The sequence below is a fragment of the Cajanus cajan genome, chromosome 1 (assembly GCF_000230855.2).
Source record: "Cajanus cajan strain Asha chromosome 1, NIPB_CcT2T_4, whole genome shotgun sequence".
NCBI lineage: Eukaryota > Viridiplantae > Streptophyta > Magnoliopsida > Fabales > Fabaceae > Cajanus > Cajanus cajan.
Window position 1 is genome coordinate 22,260,233 of NC_138517.1, and position 21,926 is coordinate 22,282,158.

Below are 21,926 nucleotides of genomic sequence, written 5' to 3' on the forward strand. Positions count from 1 at the left end.
CATATTCATATAGTAGTAATACTTTTAAATTTTAAATTAAGTTATTTTTGTTAAAAAATTGTTATTAATAATTATATATTAAATAAATATTATATATATATATATATATTACACATTATGCATTCATCTTATCATCATGAAATATTGTGTTTGTTCATAAAAACATTGTGTAAATGCTTATTTATCAAGTTTAAAAAATATTTTTGTCTAATAATACATAAGGAATTTAAAATATGAAAAAGATCGAGAATTAAACTATTTAATATAATAATTAAAAATCAATAAAAGATACAAAAACTATAATTAAATAAATAAAATAGCACAAGTTAAAATATTAAGTTAACATTTTATATTATGATATAAGATATTTTTATTTAATTAATTATATAAATAAAGAAGCAGAGTGGTGTACTATTGCATCCATACCACCTCCATCTCACACCATCTCTATTATATGAATTTTTATTCTCTTTATTAAAAAACATTTGGCTTAAATATATTTTTAGTTCTTTAAATTAAGGATAAATTTATTTTGATCCCTCAAATTTAAAATTATTTTTAGTCTCTATAATTTTTTAAAATCTTGTTTTAATCTCTCAATTCACCAATAACATATTTGAAATTGACAAATTGAAATAGTTATGCAATATCAGTTGGTTTAATGTGATATTTTCATTGACAGAGATACTAATAGGTAGATTTTATGTGTCAATATTTTACAAATTCCACGGTAAAATTTGAGTATGAGGACTAAAACAAGATTTTTTTTTTTAAAATTATAAGGACTAAAAACAACAATTTCAAATTTGAGGGATTAAAACCAAAGTTACCTTAAACTAGAGGAACTAAAAATACATTTAAGCCAAAATATTTTTTACAAATACTCGTAAGGTTTATTGTGTTTATAACCAATTCCAGAACCTAAACCAATACTTTCTCTACATATTCAATAAAAATAACAAGAATAACATCTCTATCAATTAATGTGATTCTCACTTGGTTGTGAATCTCATATGTGCATCCAAGCATGCCCTTAGTTGTAACACTATAAGTTTTAGAGTCGATGTTTTAAACAACATATGTGTTGCTGTGATGTTTTGTGTTGAGTGACTCTGAAATTCGAGGATTTCTTATGAGTTTAGATCATTTTAAGAGTTTCTATGGACAAAAGTCCATATTAACTCTTGTCGCAACCCAAAAATTTCCGATCTCGCGACCTATGGTTTATACGTTCTTTTGAAAATCTCATCAATTAAGGAATGCTCGGATGCCAGACTAATCCTTAATTAATGATTTTAAAAAATGAGTTCATGGAATCGCCACCAATGTTTTACTCAAAACATTGGAAAAAGAAAAAGTTTTTAAAGATCCAATGATGGCCTTGATAACCAGAATTGGGTTCAGGGGTCGATTATGTGTAGGGAAGGTATTAAGCACCCCTATAGCACCCTCAATCGGTACCTTATGATGAAGTTAACGTGATAAGAATTAATAAATTAAATATTAGATCCCCTTTATTAATATTTATTTACATGCTATAAATTTAAATTACACGATTGATCCTAAAATATCTACATGATTGCTTTTATTATAACAAGATTTATCAAAGATAAGAAATAAAAGGAAGAGAAGAAGATTGAAGGGAATACCCCTTGAACGAGCTCTATTGAATCTTCAAATATGGAGATTTTTAGGTGCTTTGTGGCAATCTTTCACACAATATGCCTCACAAAACTCAAGAAATACAATAGGAGGGAGAGAGAGAGAAATTTCAAGCTCTAAGGAGTCTTGGATGAGATTTTGTGGCCTTGAAAACTGTGCCCGAGCTTGCTATTTATAGGCATCAAAAAGTGGCCAGAACGGTCGTTCCAAAATCGAAACGGTCCATTCTAGATCCGACCGTTTTGTGTTAATTTTGTAACTGGAACAACCCGTTCCTAAAACCAGAACGGCCCGTTCCAGAGGTGAGTTTAACACATAACTGCCTATGTTGGAACGACCCGTTCCAAACTAAGGTTTTTAAGCCTTTTTTGTAACTTAGAACGACCCGTTCCAATTTAGAAATGACCCGTTCCAAGCTTAGGTTTTAGCCTTTCTTAGGAGCTTGGAACGGCCCGTTCCAGTTTGGAAACGACCTGTTCCAAACTAGGGTTTTAGGCCCTTTTTGTAACTTGGAACGACCCGTTCCAGTTTTGGAACAGTCCGTTCTGAGGTACTAAAACTAGCTTATTTTGGCTTTAAGCTTTCTGATGTCATGTCCTATTGCTTCCATGCTTCGAGAGTTCCTTTCCATGATAATAGACGTCCATTTCATTGCTTTTGTGGGTCTGAACGAAATTGGGTGTCTACAACTCTAAGGGATGAGGTTTATAAGGTTTTTATTTGGAATAGAGTTTCATAAACTCAAGCACTCAGAAACTTAGAAAGAGAAGCCTAGAAAGAGGAGCTCTAGTCCATGAGTTCTCTTTTTCCCTAATTCTTCTCTTGTAAGGTGATTTTTCGCTAGAATTCTCATTCTAAGTTGTGTTGTTTGTTGATTCAAGTCTGTAGAACCTCAAATCAAGCTCGTTGATTCACTCGGAGTTGTTTTCTTGTTCTTTTTCTTCTTTCTTTTCTTCTCGGCTTAAAGACTTTTGAGGTAAGGGAAGTTGAATTTTTCTATTTTTTTTGATAAAAGTAGTTGGCATTAAATGTTGATGCGTGAATTGAATGTTGCTTGAATTAATTCCATTAGGATTCATGACTGTGTTGATCAAACTAAATTGGGTTACTAAAAAGGGGATTTGGGGTTTTTTGTCTTCTTGATGAAAAATAAGAAATTTATAATCTACTTAGTATAATGTTATTGCATGCCTTTTCTTCTTTGATTTCTGAGTTGCATATGTGAAAATTGGAAGGTTTTGAGGTTGCATGTATGGGTTATTGCATAAGTTTAGAGAATTTTGGAGATTTGGAGTGTTGTTCACAATTGTTGGGTTGTTCTTCATTCACTACAAGAAAGTGACGATTTTGCGACGGTTATATGGCCTACATTGCAACGGTTAGAATTGGCGCAAAGACAACATTGCGAGAGTTTGGGAACCGTCGCAGAATTGTCCGTCACCAGGCAATTTTGCGACGGTTATCAGAACCGTTGCACAAACCGTCGCAAAATTGAAATTGCGACCCCTGAAGCACCCGACGCACTAACTGTCTCTATATTAACATTGCGACCCTTTCATCAACTGTCGCACCAACTGCCTCTAAATTAATATTACGACCCTTTTTATACCTGTCGAAAATTATAATTTTTTTTAATTTTAATAAATTTATTAATGTAACAATCCTCATATTTGGCCTCTCAAGGGTTCTATTTCACGATATTTCACTGTTTAACGTGTTTTATCCTTACTTGTACGGTAACACCCCAGTTTTTATTTCACTTTTTATTTATTTATTTTAATTGAGGGTATTTTGGTAATTTTATAAATGTGATAGGGGTGATTTAGTAGCTTGAAACGGGCTGTTCCGGAATTAGAACGGGCCGTTCTAAACTACCAAAAGGTATATGATTTAGTAGCTCGGAACGGGCCGTTCCAAACTACCAAGTTGTGTGTGAGTTAATAGCCCAGAACGGGCCGTTCTCAAGGTAGAACGGGCCGTTCCAGACTATTAAATATGCCTTTAACCCTAAATGAGAACGGGCCTGGAACGAGGCATTCCCAAAATTATGGCCGTTGGGGGTAATTAATGCACACCAGAATGGGCCATTCTGGTTTTGGAACGGGCCGTTCTGGATGTGATTTTTAGCCACGTTTTAAGGGTCCGGAACGGGCCGTTCCGGATTTGGAACGGGCCGTTCCGGCGTAAAAAGCCTATAAATAGAGCTGTTTGCCACTCCCAAAAAGCACACCTCTCATTTCTGATTTCTTTTCTTCTGCTCTCTCTTCTTTCCTCTACTTTCTGCTTCAGACCGAGGGGAACCCAGCGAGGGAGATCAACCAGATCTAGTCTAGATTCAGCTTCTTCGTATCCAGGTACGGGGGAAAAGGGAATTATTTATATATAGAGTTACATGAGGAAATTGGGTAGAGGAAGAACCCGTTAGAATTATGAGCAATTTTAGAAATATTTCTGTTTGAAGAATTATTAGCATTATTTGATTCTGTATATATTTAGGACAATAAATATATAATTTGTTTGTAAAAATGATGCTCTAGGAGAGAGAACGAAATTATAGAAAAGTGCCTGTAGGTTAGGTTTTGGAAAAATTGAATTATTTCTGTTTGAGGAATTAATTATACCATTAGATTCCGTATGTGTTGAGGATTAGAAATATATATTTAAATCGTAAGAATGATGATCTGGGAGAGAGAACGAAATTGTAGAAAAGTTCATGTGAGCTAGGTTTTGGAACAATTAGGGGTTTTACTGTTTATGTTGAAATTATATTAAATTGGTAATTCCGTTGTTTATTATATTAATTTATGAATATCATATTATATTATTTGATAAAAATTGATAATTTAAATGTGAATTACTTGATACGTGTGAAACCCATTATTTTGGACATATCTGATATATGTATGAAATTGAATTATGAGATGTTTTGTGGAATGTGAATGAGATGTGGTTGTGGTTCTTCACACCTATGACCAGGGGTGAGCACGGCCCGAGATTGTTACATGAGTATCGTGACCTTGGTTAACATGTCAGGGGTAAGCACGGCCCTAGGTTAGGGGTAACGTGACCTTGGCACAGTGTTATATCAGGGGTGAGCACGACTCTGGATTGTTACATGAGTATCATGACCTTGGTTAACATGTCAGGGGTGAGCACGACCCTAGATTAGGGGTAACGTGACCTTGGCACAGTGTTATATCAGGGGTGAGCACGGATCTGGATTGTTACGTGGGTATCGTGACCTTGGTTAACATGTCAGGGGTGAGCACGACCCTAGGATAGGGATAACGTGACCTTGGCACAGTGTTATATCAGGGATGAGCACGGCCCGAGATTGTTAAATGGGTAGCGTGACCTTGGCATAGTGTGAAGTGCAAGATTTGTGATGATTGGTTTGATTGAGAATTATGACGTGATGACAATGCATGATTGATTGAAATATGATATGTTGAAATATTTACGAATATTAAATAATATATTGTGTTTTCTTATGTGCTATATATATAGATGTTTTCTTTTCTCACCGTGCGATTAGTGGATATTTTAGGTGAGGAAGATCTGGCTACGAGTGGTATCTAGAATGCCAACGGTTGAATTGTCGGGATGCTCTGATATTGTGACATCGGGGCAAAAAGGATTTTTAGAACATAGGTTTTTATTGTAAATGTTATTTTGAAAATAATTTGAAAACTCTTGCGTTTCATTTTTTGTTATTGTGGTTATTGAAGGATAATTTTTAAGATTCTCATGTGAACCCTTTTACCGAAATTGAAAAATTTATTTATAAGTTTTTATTATTACAATATATATGTTGGGGTAGTAAGGGTGTCACATGTACAATTTCTGGGAAACTTCCCAAAAGGTCACCCATCCCTGTACTACTTCAGGTCAAGCACGCTTAACTGTGAAGATCTGATGAGTAAGCTACCGAAATATATATGTATGTTGTCAGTATAACTTGTACAAATTAATTCATTTAAGTCATCCTCAAATATACAATCTCATATTTATACTATAATAATTATATATAATAATTTTATATTACGAATAATAATAATAATAATAATAATAATAATAATAATAATATATTTAGTTATTCTTTATTTATATGTACTTACTTTTATAATTAACATCTACTTATTTCTATTTAAAATTATAATTTAAATTATTTAATTTTATAATTTATAATGATAATATAATTTATAAAATTATAAATATTTTTTTATTACATACTTATAAATTAAATTTTAGAATTTTTAATAAATTATTAATTAATTTAATATATTTATTTACCTTAGATCAAACATATAAAATTCAAAAAAATGTATTTATCCGTGTTTTATTTTCTAATTATCAACTATTAATAAAATATAACTTAAAATCTTATCTATTTATATATAATATTCTCATATCAAATTTAAAACTAGATATTAGTTATACAAAAATCTTAAGATCATATAGTAAATTGTCAATAAGATTATAGTTAAATAATTTAAAATAATTAATGTTTCAATTATATTGTTAATTAGCAAATAATTTATTCCAAAACTAATTAATTTTATTTTAATATATTTATTTACCTTAGATCAAACATATAAAATTCAAAAAAATGTATTTATCCGTGTTTTATTTTCTAATTATCAACTATTAATAAAATATAACTTAAAATCTTATCTATTTATATATAATATTCTCATATCAAATTTAAAACCAGATATTAGTTATACAAAAATCTTAAGATCATATAGTAAATTGTCAATAAGATTATAGTTAAATAATTTAAAATAATTAATGTTTCAATTATATTGTTAATTAGCAAATAATTTATTCCAAAACTAATTAATTTTTTTATATTAATTATTAGTAAAATTTAATAACTTTTAAATTAACAATTAATTGGATCGATGAAATTCAACACACACCATGAGTTATTGAGCGGAATAACTTTACCAAGAGTTATTTTGTAAGTTATCTTAAATCAAACATATAAAATTCAAAAAATGTATTTATCCTTGTTTTATTTTTTAATTATCAACCATTAATAAAATACTAACTTAAAATCTTATCTAATTATATCATTAATAGTTTCATATCAAATTTAAAACCAGTTCTTACATTTTCGACAAATATAAATTTTTCTAAAATATTCCATCAATAATATAGCTTTTCTTACAAAAATTTTCTCATCGAAAATATAAATTTTCCGACAGATTTAATTTTGTTTTATAAGAAATCATCTTCGATTAATATAACATTTTGTATATATGATTTAAGAGTAAAAGATTTTCAATTTAACGGTTGAATTTACAAAATTCATATTTAATATAAAGTTATTGAGCGGTATAACACTTAGTAAAATTTACACCGATATAATTATAACCCCCTCATATATATATATATATATATATATATATATATATATATATATATATATATATATTAAATGTGACTTTTACTAAGTATTACACCGTTTAATAACTTTATATTAAATGTGAATTTGGTAAATCCAACTGTTAGATTGAAAGTTCATATCTCTCATAGATTATATATACAAAACTTTATATTAATCCAAGATGATTTGATACTTCATTTTTATAAAACAAAATTGATGTAATATATTCATTTCAAAATACACTAAAATATAAACACTTTGATTACCTTCCAGTTGTTGTTCAATTTTAACAAAATTTGATATACACTTATAAAGTGATACGAACTTTCAATTTAACGGTTGGATTTACAAAATTCACATTTAATATAAAGTTATTAAGCGACATAATACTTAGTAAAAGTTACATCGGTATAATTATAACCCCCTATATTATATATATATATACAGGGACGGATGCACGTTTGGAATAGTGGGGCACTTGCCCCCACTACTATTTGACATATTCATAATTTTTTATCTAAAAAATAATATATTTTAAAAAATAAAAATTATATTTTAATAAAATAAAAATATAGATTCAAAAAAAATGTTTATTTATTTGATATCTGTCAAATTTTTGAAAAAAATTAATTCTCATGTGATAAAAAAAATTTCTTAATAATGAATTAATTTTTTAAAAAAGTTTAATTATAATATATATGTATATATATATATGTCTTAATATTCACGTATATAATGTAATATATTAAAATAAATAATTTTTTGATAAAATAAAATTTGTACCATGGATGTTTATCTTTTGTGTTTTTTATTTATTGTATACGTTGATTGAAAAAATCAAAATAGTAAAATTGTATATATTGATTAAAAAAATCAAAATAAGAAAAATCATAAGATTTATGTTCCATTTAGAATTGTTATTATAAGATATATTTTAAAATAAGTTATCATCTAAAAATACATATTAGATATTAAAAACATATTTATATCATAAATAAATTAAACTGGATTTTTATAAAATTTAACATATTTATTTTTATATTTTTAATAGTGTTAAAAAGATGGACATTTAAAATAAAATTTATAAAATTTAACATTGTAAATTATTCAATAATATGTGATCTGATAACTCAAAAATTAAGTTATAAAATGATAATTATATTTATTTATATACTCTAACACATCTTACATACAAGATAAATTCATAAGTTTGTTGAAAGATAATTTATATTCTAGTCACGATTTTAAAATTATAGAAAGAAAAAAAATTGTATACCTCTTGTTAAAGGAAGTATATATAAAATTGATAATAAAATATAAGTTCATTAAGATAATATACATAATACTTCAAAAAAAAACTTTTAAATTCTAATAAAAAAAATTGTCTTGTAGATTGCGACAGTTTATAGTAAACCGTCGCAATGCTGAAAATTTTGTGACGGTTTATGACTAACTGTTGCAATATAAAAAAAATTTGCGACGGTTTATGATTAACTGTCCCAATGTTAAACAAATTTTGCGACGATTTACGATAAACCGTCGCAATGTTGAACAATTTTGCGACGGTTTATCATAAACCGTCGCAATGTTAAACAAATTTTGCGACGGTTTACGATAAACCATCGTAATGTTAAACAAATTTTGCGACCGTTTACGATAAACCATCGCAATGTTGAACAATTTTGCGACGGTTTTGAAAAACTGTCGTATGAAGGGTCGCAATATCAAAGCGACGACGGTTTCTAGATAACCATCGCAATTTGTCCGTCGCAATTTATCATTTTTCTTGTAGTGATTGATGCAAAAGTTTATGGGATTCTCAGCCTAAGCGTGGTTTTTCACGCTTAACGTGAGAACTAAAATGTGCCTTTGGAAGGCTAAGGCTAAGTGTGGAGTTTGACACTTAGTGTGAGGGTTGGATGTTCTCTGGGAAGTTGAGGCTAAGCGTGAGAGCCGCTCAACGTGGGAAATTTCAAAATTTCTACATAACTCTTTAGAAGCTTGACACTTCGCGTGAAAACTCAGTAAAATATTTTCATTTCTAATTGAGTTGGTTGCTTACTTGATTAACGAGTTGTATGTTGAAGACTTGTTGTTTGAGTTGATTTATGACTAAATAAGGATGAATAAGTTGTATGGATGATGTTATATGATAAGGAAATCAATGTGTTGAAAGTTGATATGTTGTGAGTTGCTAGTTGAAAGTTGAGTTGAGTTGTAGGTTGTGTGGTTTTGTAGTTGTGTTGAATTTTCTAAATGCATGAAATTGCTATGTTGTTGAGATGATGAATGATGGGAATGCTTTAGGCATTTAAACATGGTGTTGTTGACTTGTGATGACCAAACTAGAACTAGAGGTGATGTTTTAAAAGTTGTATATCTCATTGTATGGATATTTGTTGTGGTGCTTTGAGAAGCCAACTTTGTTGAAAATCCTTATTGGGAAGTTGAACCTTGAAGATGATCATTATGTTGAATCTCCCCTAGGACTTAGTTGGTACCTTGTGTGTGTGCAAAGTCGAGGCACACGTGTATAAAACAACTAATTGAATAAAGAACAAAGTTGGAAACCTAGTTTCTAACCGAGTATCGGAAGGGCATAATATTTGGAGGGTAGTCAAATGGCTAATCCCATAGAAGACTTGGTTAAGTTAGTAATGTCATGGTAAACCTATACCCAATTGTTGTATCCTGACAATAATACTAATCTTCCTTGTTTAAGTGACGATATTCTAAAAATCAAGTTATTGTATTGTGGATTGGCATCTAATTTGCTATTGATCCAGTAAGCAAAAAAAGATCACCTTATGTTGTTGGGTTCGATAGAGTCAAACTACTTAAACTTCTCACCTTGTGTTGTAAGGGATCTCTTAGTTGAAGTATGTGAAGATGTACCTAGTGTTGTGTTGTATAACATGTGTTGTATATACTCTGTTGAAAATGCCTTGTTGAGTGTTGATGACCTATGTGGTTTATGTTGTGGTATTAAAGTTGATTATTGAGTGGTAATATCTTGAGTTGTTCATGTTAATATATATTTGTTGAGTTATGTGGTATTGTTGATAGTGTTGAAGATGAAATGAATATGTGATCATATGTATAGTTATTGATGTTTTATGCTATATATATATATATATATATATATATATATATATATATATTATTTTCTTTAAACTCCAGCTTACCTTGTGTATTTTCATATGATTTGGATTGCGATGATTATATGTGGTATGGAAGTAGAACAAGGATAGGTATGGAGTTGTGAAGTGAAGGTCACTTAGTGGTGCTGAAGCTGGATGTCTCTTTTCAAGCTATCCGTTTGGGGAGGTCCTTGTATAGTGATGTATAGATGTTACTCAATCGATAACTTAGATTGTATAGTTTACTTTTGGTTGAATTACTGTATCTATATTGTATATGCATACTTGTTGAGTTGATTTACTGTTATATACATGACATATGATACAATTCAAGTATTAATATACTTGCAAATTCTAAGTTATTATTTAATCTCTACTACTAGTAGTATAGTAGTATAAAGACCTTGATGGATCATTAGATTAATTACATTTCGTCTTCCAAATAAGAGGTCCAATGATAATTGTGTTTGAGAGATATACTCACATTTTTATTTGAACATATCTTAAATAAAATTATTTCTGAAGAAAAGTATAAATAAAAAAATTATTTTTAGATAATAGTAAATCATATGTTGTTGGTTGGTTTAAATACCAACGGAAAAAATATATTTAACTTGATATCGTCTAAATGAATCAGTTTTGTACTGTATTTTTTTTTTCTTATCTTGACCTTCACCCGATCATTTTTAATGAATTTTGGTCAAATATATACGAGTTAGGTGATCACCGACACACATTTTTTTTTACAAGATCACAGACACTCATGAAAAATATATTTCTAAGTTTATGAAGTAATTGTTATATCATTCATATATTAAACTTATATTTCTATAATTTATTTATTTATTTATTATTGAATTTAATTTTTTATAGTAATTTTTTGTAATTTATTATATTCTATAACTAAGCTAAAAAAATGCATTATTTAGTAAAAGTTTAAATAATAAATTCAGTATATAAATATGTAAGTCGGAAAAATGTTAAAGTCATTGTGAATGGTTCAAATGGATAAAAGTCCCATTGTGAGAGATGGAAGACGTAATGGTATTTCAAGGTTTAATTTATATATACATTAAAATAATATTTAATTAATAAAAGTCACGTTCTATGAAGATTGATGATTTTGAATATGAATTAGTGGGGCAGCTGTCTAAGACTTCATTGTTGAAGGATACCAAAAAGTATTATTTAGTTTATATAATATAAAATAAATTATATAATTAAATTATTAAAAATTTATTAGAGAAAGGAAAATAATTTTAAGAAAATAAATTAGTAATATTATATGTAAAGAGGAAAGTGTGATATATTATTTTTTTTTCTTCCTTTATTTGTATGAACATTCATAAGTGTTAACATAAAATAATAAAGAAGAGTTGTCTTTAATTTTTTTTTTTTTTTACCTTTATCCCTAATCTTTTGATTTTCTTTCTATTTTTTAAATCATGGTCTATCTTACTTCGATGAAATCTTGAAATCTAATTATTAATCTCCACTTCTTTGTTGCAAACTTCTATATGATATGTGATCATAACTAATCCATTTTTTGTTGCATAATGGTCTTTGAGGATAACGTATAGTTTATACGAAAGTAAAATACACTTTTAGATTTGAGAGTTGAGATCATAAATAATATTCAAAAATATTTTTTGTAAGAACATTATTTTTTCACTTTGTCTAGTGAAAAAAAAACTCATGATTGGCCTTGTTTATGAGCATAAATTTGCCTTGGCAGAATGTTAAAAAAGAAGAAGAATGAAAGTAGTATTGTTTGAACATTTCATCTAATTGTGACTTAAGAATTAATGATGATTAAATAGGTTAGCTAGACCCGTTTAGGTCCACTTCGTTACCAATTCATTGAAAATAAGTTGGACTAGATTAGTTTGTCAAGTAAAAACGGACTTGACGTCTTGACCCGTCTTGTTTAAGGATGGATTGGTATGTTGATCGACCAACTTACTAAAAATTAAAAAATATAAAAGAATAAATAAATAAATAAATACTTATTTTGAGTACCTCTTTAATATATATATATATATATATATATATATATATATATATATTCTCAATATCTAAAAGATTTACGTTAGTTAGTGTATTTAAATAATAAAATAAATTTTAAATAACAACAGATTTGATTTGCTTTGTTATAAATAAATTTTAAATTTACTACATAATAAAATAAATATTATAATAATAATAATAACTTTTTCAACATATTTATCGCATAAAAAATCTCAAATTATATGTAATAAAATTAAAAAATTATTTAAATTTAACTAAAATATAAAAATATAAAAAACTAGGCAGCCTAATGGACTAATGTATCATGACCTACCATTTGATTGGTGAATTGACGGTTAGGCACCCAACCTATCATTTTTTGACGATCTAAAACATGTTTTATCATCTTTAATTAAAATATTACTTTAAGTTCTATCTAGGTCAATTTAGTAAAGATAAATTATACTCTTTTTTATCTTTATTATAAAATATTTTTAATTGAACAACATTCATTAATATAAATAATTATGTTAGTTAATTTTATTAAATTTATATAACAAGATAATGAATTACCAATTTTACCATTCTTAATATTATTAAAATTTTATGAAAGAGATAAAGATATTATTTTATATAAAGATTTACACACTAATACCAATAGAAAAATGATAAATAATTATTAAAAAATTTAAAAAAAATGAGAAAATACACACTTTTACAATTTGTAATAAAAAATTAAATTAAATTAACATGTTTATAAAAATTATAAAGTGCGAATAATTTTCTCTAAACTGTACTTAGGACAAGAAGGAGTTAATTTTTTATTTAAAGAAAAAACGGCTCTTGGCAACTCACGAGGCCGCCACGACAGTAAAGAGAAGAGAGAAGAGTGAAGAGTGAAGACGATGGTAGAAAGCTCATTTTTAAAAAGAAAATTGGAAGCAATATTAAAATGAAAAGATTAATAAATTAAGCTACTTTATCGTGGCGCCAGTGCTTTATGACGTGTTTCCCTCTCATCCCTTCACGTGAAGGCGCTCTACGCTGTCGTTTAAAGGCACAATCAATCACTGGCTATTACTTTTCTCACTTCTCTTCTTATGCCCTTACCATATCATGAGTATCATCAAAGCATGAATTCGCGTAAACTCGATTCTCTCTGTTGGATTTTATGGAATTGGAGGGATAGGTGAAACAACGACCGCTGTAACTAAGAGATTGTTGTTACAGTTAGTTGTTGTTTTACCTATTCCACCCATTGCATGGATCCCTGTTATGAGGATTAGGGTAATTCAAATTTCTAATTTTTCATCCCAAGAAGGCAAGTATACTGTGCTTTTTCTCTGCTTTTCTATACGGGTAAATTTATTTTAAGATTTTTAACTTTTTTTTTTAATTTATTTATGGATCTGAGAGTTTTAACTTGTAAGTTTTGATGATTGATAGTTTATAACAGATGTCTGATAGTTATGTAATTGCTGTCTCCAATTTGCAAGATCTGTTATCTCAGAGTTGTGAGATTAAGTTAAGTTCTTTTGTTTTTTGTTTTCTACCCTATGCTTTTCTATGTTGATTTTAAGATTGTTGATTGGATATTTTTTGTTTTTGTTTATTTTTTTTTTTTTTTCGCCAGAAGTTCATGGATCTGAGTGTTTAAAGTTTGTAATAGAGATATCTGATTGTGGTCTATCTGGTCTTCCCAGTTTAGAAGATCTGTTATCTCAAAGTTGTGAGATTAAATTAAGTAAAACAGAGAAAAAGATTGAATTGATTTTTTCTGGCTTTCTATACTTAATGGATTGTTTTTTTTTGTGTGTGCTTATTGGGTATTTCTCCCTTCTCCACCTCCTTTTTTCACCAGAAGTTCATGGATCTAACTATTTAACGTTTTGATTATTGTTAGTTTATGATGGATATCTGATTGTCGTGTATCTGGTTCACCATTTAGAAGATCTGGTATTTCAAAATTGTGAGATTAAATTAAGTACAAATCTTGGATGGTTTATCTTGCATTTAGGTAGCTATATCTATTTTTTTTCAGAAATTTCTTCGGAAAGGTCTTGCATGTTTCGTCATCATAGAAGGATGTTGCTTTATAAAGGAAGTTTAAATCGGTTTGTTGGGAGCTTGTTGAAGAAATTAAACGGGTACCACCCACCATAGGAACTTTCTCTGCACCAAAGATTAAGAATGTTGCTTCTTGAGGAAGCTTTATTTGGATGATTTGTGAGAATATTAAAAAAAATTGCCAGAATTCTGCCAAATATAGATCTTTTGTTTGCACAAAGCTGCATATCATTTACTTGCCCCGGTATATGCATGTTAATGCTATTAAGTTCTGCTTTATTTGTTAATTTGTTTGATTTAATAATTGGGGTTTAGTTTTACTCAAATTTTGCATACGGTAGATTGCTGAACTTACAATTGACAGGAACAGCACGTGGTGGTTATCTGATTTTGGAACAAGTTCCCTCCCATATCTTTCTGCTTTTAGTTTTTCATTTTCTACCTTGTATGTTTTATTTCTCAATTGATCATCAATGACATTTGAGTGTATAAAGGGGTCCAAAGAGGATGGGAAACATTCATGTATGTATTTTGGATAAAAAAACAGACAAATTTTGAAGATGATGTGGTCCATGTGGGTGAAGTACTTCTAGAAAATGAATGATTGAATTCCATGTTTTAAAACAAAAACTCGCATGGAGGATATGCATTTAACCTATCCTTATCAAAAGAACCAAATTAAATTATGGATCTGATAATTGGTAATTTGCCGTTATTGCAAATGCACATGGAACACGGCAGCGAGCATGTTTCATTACATTATTCTCTATCAATGAAGTCATTTATCAATGTGAATTGGGGTCAAAATTCAATGGCATCAATGTGGATAAGTAGCTATTCCAGTGTTCTAATATATATGCTTGAGGCATTTCCTTTTTTTTTATAATTATTTTTATTTACTTTCATCACTACTAAATTTTGTTTCCCTATGTATTTCGCTACTCTACAAAAATGAACGAAGCAAAAAATGTAAGGAAAGGATATTGAATACGATTTGTAAATATCTGTAAGCGATCCATACTATTGATGTAGTTTGCTTGTAGCAACATCCTATTTTAGACTTCCTACCATAGTGAAATTCTAATGGCTATTTAATTCTAAAATAGTGAAATTTTAGTATTCACGAGATTTCAGTAAAACATAATTTGTTGCTATTTTACATGCATATTTATCTTAAGAAGTTGAATTTGATCTAATGTTATTGAAATGTTTTTCCTTAATTAATTAAAATTATTTTAAGGGTAATTCTCAAAATAACTACTATGACAGTTAATGATTTTATTATGTTTTAGTTCTTACAAAATTAGCTAATTCTAATTTTGGTCTTTGTAATTTTTTTATTTTTTATTTTTCATCTCTTTAAAAGTGAAATTAATATTTTTACTCTCTATTTATGTGATATTTTTAATTATTTTTTTATTAAAAGACTAAGTGACAATTTTAAGTGTTATTTATAATTATTAATGATATAGTTATTAATTAATGATATTATGTGAGTGTTTGACATATCTATATATTTGTGTAGATCCTTAAAATGATTATTATGTTTATCTATTTTAAAAGAGGAGCATTCACATATTCTAAGAATAAGTTTATTTAGGTCAGTTTTATTTAATAATTTATATTTTACATCAAATTTTAATGATTCAACTGTTGAATAGAATGTTCTCGATACATAGATCAAGTTAAATAAATTTTTGAAAAATTTAAAAATTATTTGATACTATGTTTTGTTATTTCAAATTAATGTATAAAATATTTTTATGATTATTTGCCAATTTGAATTAAGGAAATAAAGTAATAAATAGTTTTAAAATTTTTTAAAAATGTATAGACTTGATTTATGTATTAAGAATTTTTAATTCTAAGTTGGATTGTTGAAATTTAATGTAGAATATAAGTAATTGAGTGAAGTAAATTTAGATAAACTTACTCTTAAAGTAAGTGAATCTCTCCTCATATTAAAATAACTATTAGGAACCAAAAATAGTGATTTTAAATTTTAAAGAGAGTAAAATCAAAATTTATTTATTAAAAATAATGTTCATAAATTTAAAAAAAAATAAAAATTGAAACAAAAATTAAAATTTATTCATTCTACTAAAAATATATTTAAGTCTTTTACTATTTATAATTGTTGTATTGTGATATACAAATAGTTATATTTAACTTGTTGATTAAGGAGCAATTTACAATTCTTGACTAATTGCTTTCTGATTTAATCATCTAAACAAAATATTTATAGTTTTTTTTTAAATAAATTGAATTAAACATAAATTAAAATATTAGTTTATAATTTTTAATTTACCTTTTAAACATAAGCTCTGTTGAATAAGAAAAATATAAAAGCTAGTAAAAATTCATTAAGATCAATTGTTTTTTTCAACTAGAGGATTACTGTATAGGTTCAAATCGCAAACTAGTTCAACTCCCCATTGTAGCTACTCAACTAGCCTTTACGCGTCAGGAGAACTTCTAGAGAGTTGTTCACCAAGCAAGAAAAATGGCGTTAGAAGTGTTAGATCAAAAGATAATCTATGACTATTTAAAAGTTATGTTTTAATGTTAACAAACTTAGACATCTATAAAATGATCACTTATTTAAGATGATAGTAAGTCAAAGACGATACTAAACAATGAAATGCATGATAATCTTTTAGATTGAACATTTTTTCTCTCAAAGACAAACCACTAGAGGCCAACCCTCTACCCAAATAGTTCAAACTATACCCCTTCAAATAGGAATCTTAGCACCCAATCTCAACCACAAACAACTAACCTAAACACAAACTATAACACCCCCTTAGAAAATAAAAAACGTGCTCTCCACCACCGAGACCTACCCAAATACAACGTGCCATCACCATGATTGATTCATCTTCTAATTCAGATGACAAGTCCATATCCTCTTACCTTGGCCGTAAACCTACCACCTATGCACCCCACACAAAAACCTCCTAAAGAAGCACCCTAACAAGCTCAAACAAATAGGAGATGATTGATACAAAGGCTTCCAGTGCCAGAAATCAAGTGTTAAGAAGTGTTTAGCTTGAAGAAAGCACAACCGTTTTGCTTGGAGGAAGAAAAGCAACACAAGTAGAGAAAATTTGAGCTTGCAATTAAAGAAGGAGCCATTCTTCAGATAGTGCTAGTAGCATCTGCTGTTGAGGCCACTCAAAAGGCGAAGGAATTGAAGCTTGAACAAGCCCTAAGGAAGATGATGTTTAAGGACATCATATGGTCTCTATGTCAAATGTATACTCTAAATTTTTCTATGCATCACCCTCACTAACACTCTAACACGACAACAATTACAATGATTGTATTATGTTATTACTATTATTATTATTATATTAATATATTTTATAATATTATTATTTATTAATTACCTTACCTTCTATCTTCTTAGGTTTTGTTAATTTATCTCATTGATATTGGTCTAGTTCTCCATGCTTTATTATTTTTTTAATATATTTTTGTGTTTTGTAGATGATTGATAGACTTTAGGATTCCAACCTTATTAGGATGCTTTAGTTCTATAATAATGTCATGCACACTTAAGCTTCATTCAAAAAAACAAAAAAAACCTTAGCCTCATTTTTTTTGTGATAAGTAAGAGAGATTAAGATTAAAAGGGAGTACAAGGGGTACTCCAACCCGTTACAAGAAACACAAAAACATAAATATAAATAAAAAATTAAAGTCAAAACTATGAGAAACATAAATTCGGGTTATGATACCAGTTAATGTAACTAAAAGAACATCCAGGGACACAACTAGTTATCCACTTCCATGAACGCAGTTTAATGTTGTCCAACAGTTCCTTGCAATCCGAAACACCTTGCTGAAATGTGATCACATTTCGATGAAGCCATAATGACCATATAACAGAAACCCAAACCACCAAAAAACACTGATAACGTTTTTTATAAATACCAAGATTTGTCCAATATAAATAAAAATAAGTTAAAGAATTAGGAATGACCATCGCCACCTCCAACCAATTGGCCACAGCTAACCAAGTATTAAAAGCTACAGGGCACATTAGAAAAAGATGAAGAAGGTCTTCAACAAATAGAGAGCAAAAAGAACATAAATTGTTATCCAACTACTTGTAACAAAAATACCTGCCAACAAAACACCAGACACTTGATCAGAGCCTTGCTTTTCCAAAGACTTTTTATAATTTGTTGAAAATATGAAGAACATGTAGGTTCTCCACCCAAAAAGCGCTGGAGCCAAAGGTATACACTTTTCACCGAGAATACTCCGTCCTTATCACAAATCCATCTCCAATAATCTTGCTTAGAAGGGAAAATCTGTAAACCTTGAAGCATATCCAACAAGGAATTCACACTACTAACTTCATGGATAAAAGGTTCTCTTCTCCACTTAACCTGCCACACCCACTTAGATCCCTCCCAAGTTCCATTATGTGCCACCATTGACAAAGGATCAATGGAAAAGGAGTACAAACGAGGGAAGGCATCCAATAAGCGGAAACCACCTAACCACTTATCCTCCCAAAACCGGGTCATAGTGTCATCACCAATACAACGATCAATTTTTTCATTAACAAAAAATTTCCTTGTTATAGCACACACACTATATCCTTCCACCACCAAGAAGCCCTCCTATCCACATCAGAGCAATTAGAAAAGGACTCAATGCGCTCATACCTACTATGAAGAACTTTAGCCCACAACATCCCCAGAGAAAGCATGTTCTTCCACACCCATTTTCCTAGTAGTGCCCAATTGAACAATCTTACATCTTTGATTCCTAGTCCACCCTCAACCTTAGACTTACACACCATTTCCCATTTTACCCAAGGAATCTTTGAGCCATCCTTGACACCTCTCCACAAGAAATCACGTTGAATGGCCACATTTTCCTTAATCACTGAGTTCGGTGCTTTATAAAATGACAAAAAATGGATGGGCATAACATTCAGAACTGAATTAATTAAGGTCACCCTCCGCCCAATAGACAAATGCCTATGCTTCCAAGAGGATAGACGCTTTCGTAAGCCATCAAGTATTGGTTTCCAAGTAGACAACTTCCTAGGATTTGCACCAAGAGGTAAGCCCAAATGCTTAAATGGTAGTTGACCCACCTTATAATGTAAAAAAATAGCTGCCAAATCAATGAAATCTGCCCCTGAATGGATACCAACCACGCAGCTCTTATGGAAATTTATTTTCATACCTGAAATTAACTCAAAACAGCGCAAGATGACCTTTAAACACCACAAATTCTTCCTAGTAGCTTCTCCAATAATCAAAGTATCATCTAGGAACTGTAATAGAGAAATCATTGGACCTTCACCACCCAAGTTTAATCCCGTAAACAAATTCAAATCTAAAGCCCTAGTCATCAACAATCTAAGACCTTCCACAACGATCAGGAATAGAGATGGTGCTTACGGGTCCCCCTACTTTAATCCCCTACCAATAGATACTTCCGCGGTAGGACTCCCATTCACAAGGGCTGATAGAGTACCCCCACATACACAACCTTCCATCCACCGGACCCATCTCTCATCAAAACCGCACCCTCGAAGCATGAACAACAAATAGTCCCATTCAACAGAGTCATATGCCTTCTCATAATCAATCTTCATAACAAAAATCGACTTCTTATATTTTTGAGCATAATCAATGGCCTCGGCAGCAACTAGAACACTATCCAACATATGTATACCAAGAATAAAAGCATATTGATTTTATGAGATAATTGATGGAAGAGTACCACGCAATCTATTCGCCAATACCTTAGAAATAATTTTATACAAGTACCCAAGCAACGAAATAGGATGAAAATCAGTCATACCTTGAGGGCAGGAAACCTTGGGGACCAAAGCCACAAAATAAGACAAAAGAGCCTTTAGGACCTTCAAGTTAGTATGAAACTCAACAAGCAAATCCATCACATCCCTCTTCATAAGAGGCCAAAATCTCTTCAAAAAAGCAAAATTAAAACCATCAAGTCCTGGGCTTTTATCGCCATCACTCTCTCTAATCAAACACCACACCTCCTCCTCTGTAAAGTCACCAACCAACATTGCATTCTACGCATTAGACACCACAGGAAAACCAACTAGTGACATTCTCGGTCTAAGCCAATTTCTGGCTTTGAAATGCTCCTCAAAATATGACATCACTACTTCCTTAATCTCATAAACCTCCTCTACCATACGCTCACCCATCTTCAAAGCAATAATCTGGTTACGACGCTGGCTTCCCCTTATACAAGCATGAAAATATTTAGAATTTAAATCACCATATTTACCCCCAACGAACTCGCGCCTTTTGAGCTAACAAGCTTAGTTTGTTCCTCCGAGCACACCAAATACCATCTATTAACTCTTTTTGCCTACTCCTTTCTGATTCTGCAAGATAATATTTCTCATTCTTCGCATCCAGTTCCTTTAATTCTTTAGTCAGACTTTTTTATCTTGGTATCCACATTACCAAACACCTCAATGTTCCACTTCTTTAGAGCAATTTTGACATTCAAGAGCTTTCCTCGTAATCTTTGGGCGGCCCACGAACCTTGGACCTGTTTCATCCATGCAGACCTCACTACACTGTCAATACCCCTATGAGAAAACCAACAATTATTAAAGCGAAACGGTTTAGGGCCCTAGTTTAGCACCTTATGGTTCAAAATCAATGGACAATGATCAGATACATCACGCAGAATCACCTCCACAAAACCTGCGCCCCAGTGAGCACTCCAACTTTCTGAGACCAATACTATCCAACTTGCTCATCATAGAACCATCACTCCTAAACCAAGTAAATCGCTTCCCAACCAGTAGTTACTATACGAATTATACCTAGACACATGTTGCACGTACCCCCTGATAATTCAACTTCTTCACTTTTCGGCTAGTTTTAAAGTTATTGTTCAATTTGTCTTAGTCTAAGGCTAAAAAATAAAAAAAATTCTAACATTTATTTTCACTTAACATTTTATTAGCATGTTGACATTAAAGTTGAGAAAAAAAAATACATAAAGACCACTTGATAATATTTGTAATTTATTAGACAATTTAATTATCTACTATCTTAATTTTAAATGTTAAAATATTTAAGCTTCAAATGTGAAACTATATTTAATTACTTTAATTTTATATTTCTTACAATAATTTTTTATTTGCATTTGAATGTTTTTTACTCTTATATATTTTAACTAATATATTTTTATATTTTAAATAAATACCTACCATCTTTTTTTTCTTCAAGAAAAAATTATACCAAATAATTCGGTATTAACTGGTTTGGATCACAATACTTTTAATAAATCCGGTCCAAATTAAATCAATCAAGATTGATTAATCCTGACTTTACCTTACTCCAAATTCACATCAAACCGATCCATGAATATTTCCATTTTCAATATATAAATGACAACAATCAACACGGTGAGAGGGACATTAGCTCGTGACCTATGATGAAGAACAACATTTTTTCGAAGATAAATCTGCAAAATTAATTATAATTAAATATATGAAAAAATAGTATATGTAATATCAACTTTTTCAAAATAATTATTTTAAAAATTATTTCTATCATGATTTATGAATTCTGGTAAAATGAAAAAAATAAGTTTACGTGAATTGTATTCTAGATATAATTTGTTATCGATTAATG

General features: G+C 29.7%; 2 protein-coding genes and 1 long non-coding RNA gene across 6 annotated transcripts; 1 reads left to right on the forward strand and 2 right to left on the reverse strand.

Annotated features, from left to right (window-relative positions):
• The first annotated feature begins 12,367 nt into the window (after window positions 1–12,367).
• Window positions 12,368–14,829, forward strand: LOC109806023 (uncharacterized). Of its 4 annotated transcripts, none has more exons than XR_003804848.2 (2): window positions 12,368–13,560; window positions 13,648–14,829. It is a non-coding gene; the product is annotated as an uncharacterized LOC109806023 (long non-coding RNA). The 4 variants fall into 4 exon arrangements; XR_003804849.2 differs by having other exon boundaries at window positions 13,658–14,829; XR_014434481.1 differs by having other exon boundaries at window positions 12,368–13,522.
• A 3,148-nt stretch (window positions 14,830–17,977) lies between these two features.
• LOC145952923 (uncharacterized) lies at window positions 17,978–18,806 on the reverse strand. The gene is made up of 2 exons (XM_083066057.1): window positions 18,396–18,806; window positions 17,978–18,181 (listed from the first exon to the last, which is right to left on the reverse strand). Exons 1-2 carry the CDS (start codon window positions 18,804–18,806, stop codon window positions 17,978–17,980), a joined length of 615 nt encoding a protein of 204 aa, XP_082922183.1.
• A 53-nt stretch (window positions 18,807–18,859) lies between these two features.
• Window positions 18,860–19,645, reverse strand: LOC109806232 (uncharacterized). The gene has a single exon (XM_020368605.2). It carries the CDS (start codon window positions 19,643–19,645, stop codon window positions 18,860–18,862), a length of 786 nt encoding a protein of 261 aa, XP_020224194.2.
• Window positions 19,646–21,926: the final 2,281 nt, after the last annotated feature.

Excerpts from the sequence above, each read along its gene's own strand:
- LOC109806232 (XM_020368605.2), bottom strand. The coding sequence starts at position 19,645 with ATGACTAGGGCTTTAGATTTGAATTTGTTTACGGGATTAAACTTGGGT.
- LOC145952923 (XM_083066057.1), bottom strand. The coding sequence starts at position 18,806 with ATGACCCGGTTTTGGGAGGATAAGTGGTTAGGTGGTTTCCGCTTATTG. Across the intron at positions 18,182-18,395 it reads GTCTGGTGTTTTGTTGGCAG|TGTTTTTTGGTGGTTTGGGT; the intron begins GTATTTTTGTTA and ends AAACGTTATCAG.